Raw genomic sequence first — 13,327 nt, forward strand, 5'->3', positions numbered from 1 at the left:
GTGTTGTGACAACGACGCTTGTGGGTGCCGTTCTCCTCCTTGGAGGCGTCGCGGAGGTGTGTTAGAATATGCCCTTTCTCGCTTGGGTTGTTGTGTCTAGGCGAAAGCCTAGGTTCCTTTCCAGATCGACGATGACGACGTCTTGGCGTCCTTACTCTGTTGGGGAGCATCATGCGGGGGAGACACGACTTGAAGGTTCTGTATTGCATTTCTTTGGTGCTTGCCGTGGGTCTAAGTAGATCTTCATCGGCGCAATGTAAGCCATTGTCGGAAAGTCAAAGACGATGGCTTTCTCGGGATCATCCGAGCCCCACCACCCACTCGCCATCTCCTATTAGGCACTTAAGAGTGGTTGTTGCGTCGGTAAGGAAGGTTCGGTTGCAGTTATTGCTCTTCAAGGTAAATGGTGTTGGTCGAGGCACGACTTTGTTGTTTTGCTTAGGACAGGTTACTTGTGTTGTGTTGTATTATGTGCGATGATTAATCTTTGGATTAGCCTGAATGTGTTTAGTTTGCAGCCAGACACAGTTTTTTGAATTGTCTTTTGCCTTCTAAAAAGAAGTACTTCAGCGATGGAGCTGCCCAGCCAGCCCTGTGTGTGTGAGGAATTTCCCAACCTAGCTATATCTAGAAAAAAACTATCGATGCTAACCAACCTGTAATTGGGATGGTTAAGTGGACCATGGTATCTCCAGCCTACCAGGGTTTAAGTCCTGGTGCTCGCATTTATCTTGGATTTATTTCGGTATCTGGCGATACACTATCAGTGGGAGGAGACGTCTGTCGACTACGAGGCGCCTATGATATATCGACTCAGTCTGTAGAGTTGCTCATAAGAATAAGATATGCGTGTGTGCGTTTATAGAAGTGAGTGTATGCGCGTTTATACGAGCGTTTGCATATGTACTGTGTTAAAAAAATGACTATTGGCCCGGGGCGCAGCCACTCCCAATACCACACTAGCGAGAGCGAACGAGAAAAGAAGCAGGATCTGTGCGGCTGCGCGTGCGTGTTTTTTTTTTTTTGACGAGTAAAGAAAGAAAGGAACGAACCGGCATGGACGAGCCCTATCCTGCCGAGCCGCCGCTGCCGCCCGCCGACCGCCGCCATGTCTCGTTCTCACTGCCAGGCGGCCAGCCCCGTGCGGCAGCGGGCAGTACTCCCCTTCCCATATCCCGCGACAGGCCCGGCATGCTGCCCGGCGAGGCGGTGACCCGGTTCGTCCAGTCCAGCAGTGCCCGTCCAGGTCTCGAGAAGCAACCGCGGCGGCCGGCGCCCTTCGGCATTCCGCCTCAGCGGCTCACACACAGAGGGTTATCCCCGTCTCCAGCTCTCCCAAATTCCAGCTTGTTAGATGTCACAGTTTGATGCCTGATTGAAGCATGACCTTAGTTCTTAATGCTTTCCCCTTTATATGCTGTTTCCTTCCTTTAGTTTTGTATATACAATTCTGCAGTCCTGTAAATGTGGGTACTGATTTTATAAATTCTAGTTTTATAATTATGCAGTTTTATATAACTATTTTTACCTGCTATTTATGATTTGCATTTCAAAAATTTATCCTAGAAGGTTTAGCTTCTACTACCATTGAAGTTGTATCCATGAGAGGCTCAGATCAATCAGTACGTTCATTTGATACCATCTTTTGTATCATCTATGTTATATATTGTCCTTTGACATGTCTTACTTTATTGGTTGGATCATCACTGAACAAATACTGTTATTGAATATTATATTTGGGTTTTGATGGGGTATGCAACATAACTTCACTTTTGTATGCCGTGAAATTGGGTATTTTTGGTATTTTTGCCCTTAGTTTTTCGCCTGGGGTATCGGCCAATCCTGGCTCCGCCACTGACCATGGTGTACTCTCGCAAAAATAAATAAATTGATACTTGCACCCAGCGGACACCTTGCCTGATGCTCAAGTAGAAATATAATACTCGGCGCAAATGATCAACGTTCCCTAAAGAGACTTGATATACTAGTGGAAACCTTGCTTGATGCTCAACAGCTCAAGTAGAATTATAATACTCGGCGCAGATGATCAACATTCCCTAAAGACTAAAGAGATTTGATATACTTAGTGGATACCTTACTTGATGTTCAAGTAGAAATATAATACTCGGCGCAAAGAGACTCGATATTGCTAGTACTAGCTCTTTGACTCTGGTGGCCTGCTCATTTCACCCATCAGTGCTGAGTAATACTCTGAAAGAGCCGAGATCTTCTCCCTCGTCATAAACTGAGGTATAACCGCCAAAGCACGTTTTGTAAATTTCTTTTCACCTGTTCACTACACGCTTCTTTATATTTTTCTACATCTACCTGATCCTGATGTTCCTGAGCAGATTAAGTAGACTTTAGTTATCTAGCTGTTTAAGTCGCACGCACGCTTAAATATGTATGAATATGCATGAATTTGAACCCCGCTTGATTTGTAGGATAAATTATCCAGGACGCCGGAGCCATGGCTGTTGTCCTGGACGCTTTCGTGCCATACGTGAAGAAGATGATTACCAGCATGGCGGAAGAGGAGGTGCGCATGCTGCTGGGCGTCTCTGGCGAGATCAAGAGGCTGGAGGCCAACCTGGTGTACCTGCAGGGCTACCTGGCCGATGCAGAGAGGAGGCACATCACCGACAAAAGCGTGAAGGTGTGGGTGGGGAGGCTCAAGGACGCCATGTACGAGGCTACCGACATCCTCGAGCTCTGTCAACTGGAGGCCATGGAGCGACCGAAGGAGAGCGGGCGTAATGCCTCCAGCTCCACCCGCTTCCGTTCTCTCGTAGGGCAGCTGAAGAAGAAGCTGCAGGGCTTCCTCGATCCGCTTCTGTTCTGCCTGCAGAACCCGGCCTTCACCCATGAGATCGGCGGCCGGATCAAGAGGCTGAACGGGAAGCTGGACAGCGTCCGCAAGGACGCCCTGGTGTTCAACTTCCATGCCAACTTCGGTTCATACGAGGAACGGAGGCAGCCGTCGGATCCGGCGAGCCACAGCAGGATCAACAGGACGACGCCAGGGTTCGACGAGTCATCCATCGTGGGGGACAAGGTCGAGATGGACACAGAGGAGTTGGTGCACAAGCTCACCAGCCACGGCCACGACATGGCATCCGCCAGGGTGAAGGTGGTGTCCATCGTCGGCCCGGGCGGCATGGGCAAGAGCACCCTCGCCAAGAAGGTCTTCGCGCAGGAGGCCATCAAGGTGGAGTTCAAGACCAGGATATGGCTGGGCATCACCCGGCGCTTCGACAAGGCGGAGCTGCTGAGAGCCGCCATCACGCACGCCGGTGGCAAGCATGGCGGCGAGAGGGATGAGTCCATGCTCGAGACAGCCCTCACCGATGCCCTGTTGGCCAACAGATTCCTGTTGGTCTTGGATGACGTGTGGAGCGACCGAGCATGGAAGGAGGTGCTCCAGGTTCCCGTCGTCAACGCCGGTCGGAGGCACCCGGGGAGCCGCGTCCTTGTCACCACGAGGAACGAAGACGTCGCTTTCAGGATGGGAGCCTCCGGCAGCGATCAAATCCATGTCAGCAAACTGGACGAGGATGATGCCTGGTCCTTGCTCAAAAAACAGCTGCCACAATTGCAGGTCAGCAATTCACTCAGCTCATTTGTTTTGACCAAAACCAAACAAATTGCAAACCTTAAAAAGGCGCACATCTGATTTGACCATTTTAATCTACTCCAGCTTTATATATTATTTTGCAAATTAAACTTGCCTTTCTGTTTTCATTTTAGTGTTTTCCTATAATTTTATGATATTATAATGGGGTTTTCCAAAACTTGGTAACATGGCATGTGACGTGATCTCATGTCAAGTCAAAACGAGTTTAACTCGTCTCATGGGTGTACTTTGTCAAATTTTGATAGTCAATTGCTCAATTTAGCTATTTTTTAGTTGAAGTGTGTAATCTAAACTCTAGCAATAGTTGAGGTCCAAAATGCTCTCTTTTCCTTTTCGATATTTGAAAAGCATGTGATTACTTTTAGTTTTTTTATTTTCTGTTTCTAAAATTTTGTATATTAATACTTTTATATTTGAATACTAATATTTTATTCCCTTTTTTTATATTAAATATCAATATTTTTGTTCCAAAATAGATATTGAAACTATTTTAATTTTCCTACCCACGTTTGTAGATTCTGAGATTTCGCTAGTTGGAAATTATACCTGTTGTTTTGGGGATTGTCAGCTGTTAATGATGATCTTTGCATATTCTGAGGAAACATTCACTTACACAAGATGTACATTTTGTGTATACTTGGATTGGATAATACCATTTTTAATTCTAATTTTTAATAATTTATAGACACCATACTTTTTACAAAATTTACCAGTGGACATTTCTGTACATGTACTGCTACTTGATGTAAGGACGTCATATATTTACTACAAATACATACAAACATATATAGTACAATTCCTAATTCTTATATTGTTGCAGGATGACGAGAGTCACTTTGATCAGCTAAAAGATGTTGGGATGAAGATCATTGAAAAATGTGACGGTTTACCACTTGCCATTAAAGTGATGGGAGGACTCTTAAGCACAAGACACCCAAGCGAACGTGAATGGGAGATTGTTCTGAACAAGAATCTCGAATGGGAAGAGCATGGGTCACAGGAGGAACTGAACTACTCGGTACATCTGAGCTACGACGATCTATCTCCAGAGCTGAAGCAGTGCTTTCTATATTACTCACTCTTCCCCAAGGGTTCAGAATTCCTAGAGGATATAGCCATTAGCATGTGGGTTAGTGAAGGGTTTGTTCAGGCCGACGAGAGGTCAGAGTCAGACCAACTAGACCTAGAGGAGATAGGAGCTGAGTACCACCGGGAGTTAGTCGCCAGGAACCTTCTAGAGACCAACGAGTCAGCTGAGAGCGGATGGGCCTACATCATGCACGATGTTGTCCGTTCCTTTGCTCGGTTTGTGGCTAGGGAAGAAGCTCTTGTGGTTCTCAAGGAGCAGACCGACATTAGAAGCCTTCTTTCACATAACCAGAGAATCCGCCGTCTGTCCATGAAATTAACCAATTCAGTACTGGAGTGGGATATCCTAGAAAAGCTGGAATCACTAAGGACACTGGTTATAGCCTGCAACTTCAAGCCCGGCAGTGGTTCTGGTCCTTCACTTGCTTCTTCTTTTGCTAGCTTACGGGCACTGGATATCAGCTTTGCAGACTGCGACTGGTTGGTCGACCATTTGTCTCAGCTGAGGCACCTACGGTATTTGTCCTTCACTCAGACGGATGTATCTAGGCTGCCCCATGACATCCACAAGATGAAGTTCCTTGAGCACATTGCACTGTTCAACTGCAGGAAGCTGGACAAGCTTCCTGACGGCATCGTAAAGCTGGGGCGTCTAAGGTATCTCTCCATAGATGGGTCCAGTGTTGATGTTGTGCCCAAGGGGTTTGGCGCGCTGACGAATCTGAGGTCAGTCTATGGGTTTCCGGCAAAGATGGTTGGGGACTGGTGTACTTTAGAAGAACTGGAGCATCTCTTTCATCTTAGGACTCTTAGGATACATGGTCTGGAAAATGTGCCTGGTGGTTCAGTGGCGGCAAGGGCCATGATCGGCAGCAAGAAGCATCTCAGCTTTCTGGACTTGATCTGCCACAAGAATGAGGAGGAAGATGGAGTGGGAGGAGAACAGATTCCTGAAAAGGACCAGGAGCGAATTGAGGCGGTGTTCGATGAGCTCTGCCCACCGCCGTACCTGGAGGATCTGTTCATGGCAGGATACTTCGGCCGTCGGCTGCCATACTGGATGCGGGCGCCAACTGCAATGGCCTTCAAGAGCTTGACTGGCATCACGCTAACGCGTCTGCGTTGTTGCACCCAGCTACCCGACGGATTGTGCGGGATGGTCAGCCTGGAAGGGCTGGCGGTCAACTGGGCTCCGGCCATCAAGCTCGTCGGGCCCGACTTCCAAGCCCTTCCAAGTGGAAATGGCGGCGCTGGTGACCTCTTCGTGACAAGACCGTTCCCTAAGCTGAAGAACCTGAAGCTGCACAACATGACGGGATGGGAGGAGTGGGACTGGGCGGAGGAGGAGCAGGGCGGGGCCATCTCCATGCCTGCACTGGAGTATCTCAGCATCATCCATTGCATGCTCAGCCGTCTCCCCCCGGGACTTGCTAGCAGCAACAGGTATAACCTGAGAACGCTCGACCTCAGCAAGCTCAGCGCCCTAGCGTCGCTGGAGAATTTCCCTTCGGTCATGGAGCTCGATGTGCTCTACTGCCCCAAGCTCAAGAAGATCAGTGGCTTCGCGATGCTCCGAAGGATGGCCATCACTGATTGCCCGGAGCTGGAGACGCTGGAAGGTGTCCCGGTGCTCAAGAGCTTGCTGCTGAATGATGAGCCATGGGAGATTGTCGGGACGTCTGCGTATCAAGCTGGACAGCCGCGTCAGCTCCCACAAAACCTCACCATTACCAGGTAGCTCTGATCTTAGAGATGACTGACGTCTGATATCTGATGACAGAAGGCGCTATCGGCTGTCTGCCCCCCATGCTTGAGAAAATATAACAAGAGGGACTGTAATGTAAGAATGTAGCGAGTGACTGCAATATATTTCTCTTCCACTGAAGTTCTCCTTCGACTTTGAGCATTCACCTTGACCAACAATTAGTTTTCAGGCTTGGCGCCTGTGAATGGATGACTGAATCCGTGGAGGCATCAACATTTTCATACTTGTAATTTTGTCAGGTTTCCTTACATGGGTCACGGCCAACCTACCTCTGTTCGGCACCGCAGCTTGAGTGGACGGAGTGAGAGCACAAAATGCATTAATATTTTACTTCATGGAAACGACCGAACGAGCATTAACATATTAGAGCATCTCTAGCCGCATCTCCAACAGGCCCTCAGAGCGACTTTTTTTGCACCGGCGCCGAAAATACCCACAGTCACGCTCCCAAGACGTCGAAATCCGTCGGCTTGGCCCGTTTTTGGTCCCGGCGATCCCAGGCCAAACCCAGCGCACTGGGCGCTTGGAGGCTCCGGTGGAAGTGAAAATCACGCCTGAGCCACACTGTCAGGCAAAAAATCAAGGTAATCGTCCAGATTCGCCCCCCCCCCCCCCCCCGCCCCAGCGCACTCTGTCGCTACCCTGCCGATCCCGGCGCCGCCCAGCGCCCACCACCGCCCCCACCCCCGCGCGCTCTGCCGTTACCCTGCCGATCCCGGCGCTGCCTACCGCTCATCACCGCTAGATAGGCCATTCCCCGCCGGAAAAAAGAGAAGGTTTCGCCGCGGCAACCTCTCCACCACTTTCCTGGGCGGGTTTTCCGGCGCTCCGGCCGCGCAGGGTGGGATACCGGCGGCTGTGCGCCCACCACGCCTGCCAGGTGTTCGGCGATTTGCCTGCTGGACGATGGACTCGGACGACGAGGAGGCGCTCACGGCGCTGCTAGAGGAGGAAGCCGATGCCGACGTCTAGGATGCGGAGCATCTCATCGTCGGCGAGGTGGCTCGGCACCGGGGCGGCTGAAAGCAAAGAACCGACATCATTTGGAAGACTATTGCATGCTCTACACTGACTACTTCGCCGACGCTCCACTGCACGGCGACAAAGTATTTCGGCGCCATTATCGGATGAGCCGGAAGCTTCCCGTCAGGATTGTGAATTCCATCCGGGTGTTCGACAACTACTTCAAGTGCAAGAAGGATTGCACCGGCAAACTTGGATTCACCTCAATCCAGAAGTGCACGACAGCTATGAGGATACTTGCATATGGAGCTCCCGGTGATTCACTCGACGACTATGGGTGCATGACCAAGTCCACGACCATTGAGTGTTTCTACAAGTTTCGCAGGACAGTGGTGGTAGTGTTTGGACCGCAATATTCGCGATCACCTAATGCTGAACACACTGCTCGGATCCTAACATAGAATGCAGCAAGATGATTTTCTGGGATGCTTGAAAGCATCGACTGCATGCATTGGAAATGGAAAAACTGTCCATTTGCTTGACAGGGGATGTACGAAGGCGTCAAAGGCGGTTGTAGTATGGTACTTGAGGCAGTGGCCACACATGACCTCTGGATTTGGCACTCCTTCTTTGTTATGCCAGGAACTCACAATGACATCATCGTGCTGCAGTGCTCCCTTGTCTTTGCCAAGCTTGTTGAAGGTCATTCTCCTTCGGTGAACTTCGAGGTCAATGGGTGGCACTACAACAAATGATACTACCTAGAAGATGGCATCTATCCGAGATGGTCTACATTTGTGAAGACTATCTCAAACCCTGTGTCAGGAAGCAAGAACTCCTACTTTGCGAAGGTTCAGGAGGCTTACAGAAAAGATGTCGAGCGGGCATTTGGTGTGCTTCAATCTCGATTTGCTATTGTCCGGTACCTCGTTCAGACCTGGTCGAAAGATCAAATGTGGGAAGTCATGACTTGCTGTGTCTCTTGCACAACATGATCATTGAGAGCGAGCAGGAAGAGCCAGTGTTCGACACTGGACCTATTACAGGCAGGGTCCTCTTGCCCAAGTTGATCACCAGTTACCGACAAACTGAACGACCTTCCTCAATATGCGTTAGGAAATCCGAGACCCACAGGTGCATCAACGACTACAACAAAATTTGATGAAGCACCTATGAAGGCTCAAGGACAACGCCTAGCTCGACGTGTGATGAAATATGAATTTTTATTTATTGAACTATATAATTTATATCGAACTATTTGTTGTTGAACTATTTAATTTGTATCGAACTATTTATTGAACTATTTGATTTTTATTGATTTTCTGTGATGTGATAAAAATAATTTATGTATCTATTTATTGAACTATTTGATTTTTATTGATTTTCTGTGTTGTGATAAAAATAATTTATGTTGAATTTACGTCGAAGCACGACAAATATGAGCTGTTTTACACAGATAACAGGCCGATTTTGGATCGATAATGGGCTGAGAAGTGGGCAAAACAGGCCGATATCGAGTGCTGGGAATCCAATCGCCTTCAAGCCGATTTTATCGCCGGTTCGTCCTCAGGTGACAACCAAACAACGATGGATGAATGTCAGGGATACCATGACTTGCATGCTTTCATGATACCAATTAAAAAAGAATCTTTCAAAACATTCTGAATGTGTCTACAATCCTAAAAAATTCGGATCAAAATTCCAAGTACACAAAGAAAAAAAAACAAATTCAGCAAAATAGTGTCAATAAAGACAAAATCATGAACAATGTCAAAACCTACACTATTCACATTCAGTTTTAACTTTTTTGTTTCTCTCTGTATGCTTTGAATTTTGATCTGAATTTTTTAGGCTGGTAGACATGTGTGTTGTGAACATTCATAATTTTTGACGGAATTTTTTGAAACATTTAAATTTGAGTTTTAAAAATCAATATCATGGATCTTTCCGCCATACTCCGTAGTGGATATCAGGATGTTGACAGCTTGAAATCATGAGCATGGTCTGTACGCTTAAGGACGAAATTACTTACAGTACGGAGTACTTTATTATTATTGTTATTATTACACCATTTGTGGAACTTAAAACGAGAACTCTGAACACCAAGATACATCTCTCGTCAGTCAGACATTCTCGCCCGACGTCGACATACGGACTCGGACACACCACAGGAATGTGGAGCTCCAGAGGAACTAAAAGGAAAGAAAGCATTATGCAACCGCGACAGGTATATATCTAGTGGCGGCTCTTTGTGATGGTCTCGGTGGTGCTCGCGTCCTTGGTTTCGCTGGAGGTGCTGTCTCCCCCCATCCCCAGCGTGCTCGCCACCGCGTCTTTCGCGCCGACCACCGCGTTCTTCACTTGCTCGCCGGCCTACACGAAAACCAAGTTCAGCTTCAGCATACGCAGCACAAACAGAACACTGGAACACAATGTCGTCTTTGATTAGTGTAAGTGGCCGACCCACTAACCTGGCTGAGGACGCTGCCGGTCTTGTCCTTGCCGGCGACGGCGGAGTCCTTGGTGTACTGCGCCGCGTCGGAGGCCCTGTCCTGCGTGTACCCCGTCGCCTCGGAGGCCTTCTGCTTGGCCGCCTCGGCCGTGCGGCCGAGGTAGCTGCCGGTCTGGTCCTTGCCCTCGGCGGCCCGGTCCTTGGCGGCCTGGGCCGTCTCGGACGTCTTCTGCCCTGCCTCGCCGGCCTTCTGCTTCGTGGCCTCCACGGCGCCCTGCCCCTTCCCCGTCGCGTCACACGCCCGGTCCTTGGCCTCGCACGCCTTGTCCTTGGTCGCGCCGGTCACCTGTCCGGCCTTCTCCTGCAACGTACGAGCGATGGATGGAAGCATTTCAGCAGACTGAACACGGAGGGTGTGCTCCGGCAACAACTTGAAGAAGATCGGCCGAGATGGTCACCTCGGTGTGGGCCTTGGCCTCGCCGGCGCGGTAGCTTGCCTTGTCCTGGTTGGAGGCCATGGCTGCTGCTCAAACAAACACTGGACTGGAGGACAGACACGAACTGAGATCTCTTGGGAAATGGAAAAGCAAGATCACTTTTGGCTAATGGTTAACTCGGATCAGCTGCTTGCTGCAAGGAGCTTGGAACAGGGAATATTTATAGGGAAGCTGCGGCTACCTTTCGGATAGAGCCCGCGGGCAGGACACGTCGCGGGCGGAGCTCGTACTGGGCGCCACGTAGAATAAGAAAGGACACGGCTTGTCACGCACGCGTCCGTACCTACGAGAAGCCTGTCCATCTAGACGAAGCTGATTCGAAACCCATGTGCGCTAAGGTAAATGCCAAGATGAAGAACCTATCTATGTACCCAGTGTTGACAAAAGCGTGCAATACATGTGCTTGTGACTCAACATTAAGCACAAGCTGGCCACCGTCACTTCTATGTACGTACATAGCTGCATTCAAGTACTAATATAATTAGCATAGTGATTCGGAATAACTGAATAAGGTTGCGTTCAGTTTCTCTCCGCTCCTCGAACTCCACTCCGGGAGCGGACCATATTTTACTTGAATTTGATGAAGCTGTCAAAACTCAACTCCCCAACTCTACAGAGCGGGGAAGTTTCGAACAGGGCTTAAGTAAATGCAAATGATGAACAAAATCATCTTTGAGGAAATTTTCTTACCTGACAATGTACCGGAGATAATCTATGAAAACTCCTTTGTGTCATCCGGATGCAGGGCTTGCTCGACAGCTGCCTCGCCCGCACGACACGCGTCTTGTGGGACCCACACCCCTTTCTCTCTCCCGTGGAAAAATATCTCCGCACAGTACAGCCTTATCCTTCCCCAATTCTAACCACTCGTCTCTCCGTCGGCGGCGTGCTCCCTCCATGATTTTTCCACGCACTCGAGCACTCCCGCAGGTGGATCTCGCCGCTGCAAGGCCGGAGGGGGCCACCCAGTGCTGCGAGCTCCAATCCCTCCCTCCCTGCTCCCTTCCTCCATCCTTGATGGATCCTAACACCATGCTGCAGTTGCTGCGAGGCGTGCTAAGACGTCACCATCGTGATGCAGCGGCGCCGTGCTTGCAAGCCGGTGCGCCGCCGCCGTCGTGCTGCGACAGTCCACGGCGAGGTTGCTGCGAGTGGCGCCAACCGACGATGCTTGCAACGGGTGGTACTGCGATGGCGCTGTTGTGCTCCGACGACATCTCGGCCGCGACGACGTTGCTGCGATGGATGCTGCAACGGTTGTTGCTCCACCGGATCGGGCTACTCCGGCGAGCTGCGATGGCGGCTCGGGTTGCTCTGGTGATGCTGCGACGGCGCCGCCGTGCTGCGAGCCGGTGCTGCCAAGCCACCGGAGTTGCTACGACGGCAGAGTGCTACGAGCTGGTGCTGCCGGCGTCCTGCGATGCCATTGGAGTTTGATACGCAGACGAGAAATGTGTGTGTGACGTTCTGCAAGGAGAACAGCAGAACGAGAACAAAGAAGAGAGAAAACTATGTTGCGTTGACTTGCATCAAGCGGCTAGTAAAGTCCAGATCATATGGTCCAGGAGAGAGATGTTCTTTTGCTTTCCTGCATCCGGATGCCGCCTAGCAGCGGCCATAATCTATCTCATCTTTAGTCATTGAGGACGCGTTTGGTAGGCTGCACTACCCTTAGCCAGGCCCGCGCGGGATGAAATCGACCTGTTTGATTGGCCGGGCCACATCAGTTTCCTGACCCGCATGAAACTTAAAGCAGCTCTGGGCCTGCATCCATCGCCCTCCTCCCATCATCGATGGTAGCAACCCCATCCATGAGAGGTGGATTGCGGGCCTCCCCTCTTTCGTTTGGGATCTCGCCGCGGTTCTCTGGGCGCCGTCCCCTTTCTGCACGATGTCGCCGTCACGGGCAAGGCAACACCGCCACCGTGCGCTCCGGCTCCCCCACCGATGCCAGACCTCCTCATCCTGGGCTCGATAACGTAGGGTTTACAAACCCCACCGATCGCGACTTTGACAGGTCCGGCTTATGGCGGTATTTTTACAACCATTCAAGGGTTTTCTCCCCTGCGTCTCGTGCAAGGGGAGGCGAGCTAGAGGACGAGGCACTCATCCTCCAGCCGACGCGCGATGAGGACCACGGTCGCGACCCTAGGAATGGCCAGCTCATCTTCGGCGGCGGTGGCACCCCTCTTGCCACCAGGGTTTTCTCCTCGGCCGGCATACACTGCACCGCCCCCCGCTTCGGCAAGCTTCGATTTCTTCCTTTTGTAGATGAGTTTGTTCTTAGGGTTCTTAGCGTACTTTGATTAATGGTTAGGGCAATGTTATATTTGATTGTTCACACCGGATTGGATTGGATTCGATCTGGCTCAATTCAAGTCAATCGGATTCGATTCGAATCCAGTACATTTGGGTTGAATCAGAGCAATGCAGATGTTGCTACTACTTACTCCCTCTGTTCCAAATTACTCGTCGCAGAAATAGATGTATCTAGAACTAAAATACATCTAGATACATCCATTTATGCGACGAGTAATTCAAAACAGAGGGAGTAGATGAGAATGATGCTGCCTTAGTCTTGCTAGATTGATATATTTGTCCTGTTCTTGCCACATTATTACTGCCTAGGGTACTCATGGTAGATTGGTATGTTCATACCACATTGATAGTGCCTATAATGCTACTGTTCTTGCTGTTTTAGTGGTGTTCTTTGTGTATGTTACTAGATTAATGTGTGTGTGCATGATCAGTAGGTGCTACGTGATTGCATGATCAGTATAGGACAATGCATATGCATGCTAGTAGAACAAACTTGAATGCCAAAAATAGTAGTAGGACAAATTTAAGCATGTGAGTACCACTGATCATTGGCATTTGCACTTGTGCAGTGCTATGATATGATCATAGCACGACTCAAATGCAACTGC

The 13,327-nt window shown here is 49.7% G+C and overlaps 2 protein-coding genes across 3 annotated transcripts; one reads left to right on the plus strand and one right to left on the minus strand.

Annotated features, from left to right (window-relative positions):
* The first annotated feature begins 1,018 nt into the window (after positions 1–1,018).
* LOC123054209 (putative disease resistance RPP13-like protein 1) lies at positions 1,019–6,747 on the plus strand. 2 transcript variants are annotated; one of them, XM_044477930.1, is made up of 3 exons: positions 1,019–2,250; positions 2,445–3,598; positions 4,455–6,747. In XM_044477930.1, the coding sequence occupies exons 2-3, from the start codon at positions 2,471–2,473 to the stop codon at positions 6,459–6,461; spliced, it is 3,135 nt and encodes a 1,044-aa protein (XP_044333865.1). In that variant the 5' UTR covers positions 1,019–2,250; positions 2,445–2,470; the 3' UTR covers positions 6,462–6,747. The 2 variants fall into 2 exon arrangements, with proteins under 2 accessions (XP_044333865.1, XP_044333872.1); XM_044477937.1 differs by having other exon boundaries at positions 1,019–1,313; positions 4,455–6,746.
* A 2,728-nt stretch (positions 6,748–9,475) lies between these two features.
* LOC123054223 (late embryogenesis abundant protein 19) lies at positions 9,476–11,247 on the minus strand. Its single transcript, XM_044477948.1, has 3 exons — positions 10,362–11,247; positions 9,923–10,264; positions 9,476–9,824 (listed from the first exon to the last, which is right to left on the minus strand). The coding sequence occupies exons 1-3, from the start codon at positions 10,419–10,421 to the stop codon at positions 9,687–9,689; spliced, it is 540 nt and encodes a 179-aa protein (XP_044333883.1). The 5' UTR covers positions 10,422–11,247; the 3' UTR covers positions 9,476–9,686.
* Between the last annotated feature and the right edge of the window lie 2,080 nt (positions 11,248–13,327).

This window comes from Triticum aestivum, chromosome 1A, assembly GCF_018294505.1.
Source record: "Triticum aestivum cultivar Chinese Spring chromosome 1A, IWGSC CS RefSeq v2.1, whole genome shotgun sequence".
NCBI classification, from domain to species: domain Eukaryota; kingdom Viridiplantae; phylum Streptophyta; class Magnoliopsida; order Poales; family Poaceae; genus Triticum; species Triticum aestivum.

Bases quoted from the DNA above. Each gene is read 5' to 3' on its own strand.
- LOC123054209 (XM_044477930.1), top strand. From the start codon at position 2,471: ATGGCTGTTGTCCTGGACGCTTTCGTGCCATACGTGAAGAAGATGATT. The intron at 3,599-4,454 runs GTCAGCAATTCA...ATATTGTTGCAG, and splicing joins AACAGCTGCCACAATTGCAG to GATGACGAGAGTCACTTTGA.
- LOC123054223 (XM_044477948.1), bottom strand. From the start codon at position 10,421: ATGGCCTCCAACCAGGACAAGGCAAGCTACCGCGCCGGCGAGGCCAAG. The intron at 10,265-10,361 runs GTGACCATCTCG...CGTACGTTGCAG, and splicing joins AGGCCAAGGCCCACACCGAG to GAGAAGGCCGGACAGGTGAC. The intron at 9,825-9,922 runs GTTAGTGGGTCG...GTTTTCGTGTAG, and splicing joins CCGGCAGCGTCCTCAGCCAG to GCCGGCGAGCAAGTGAAGAA.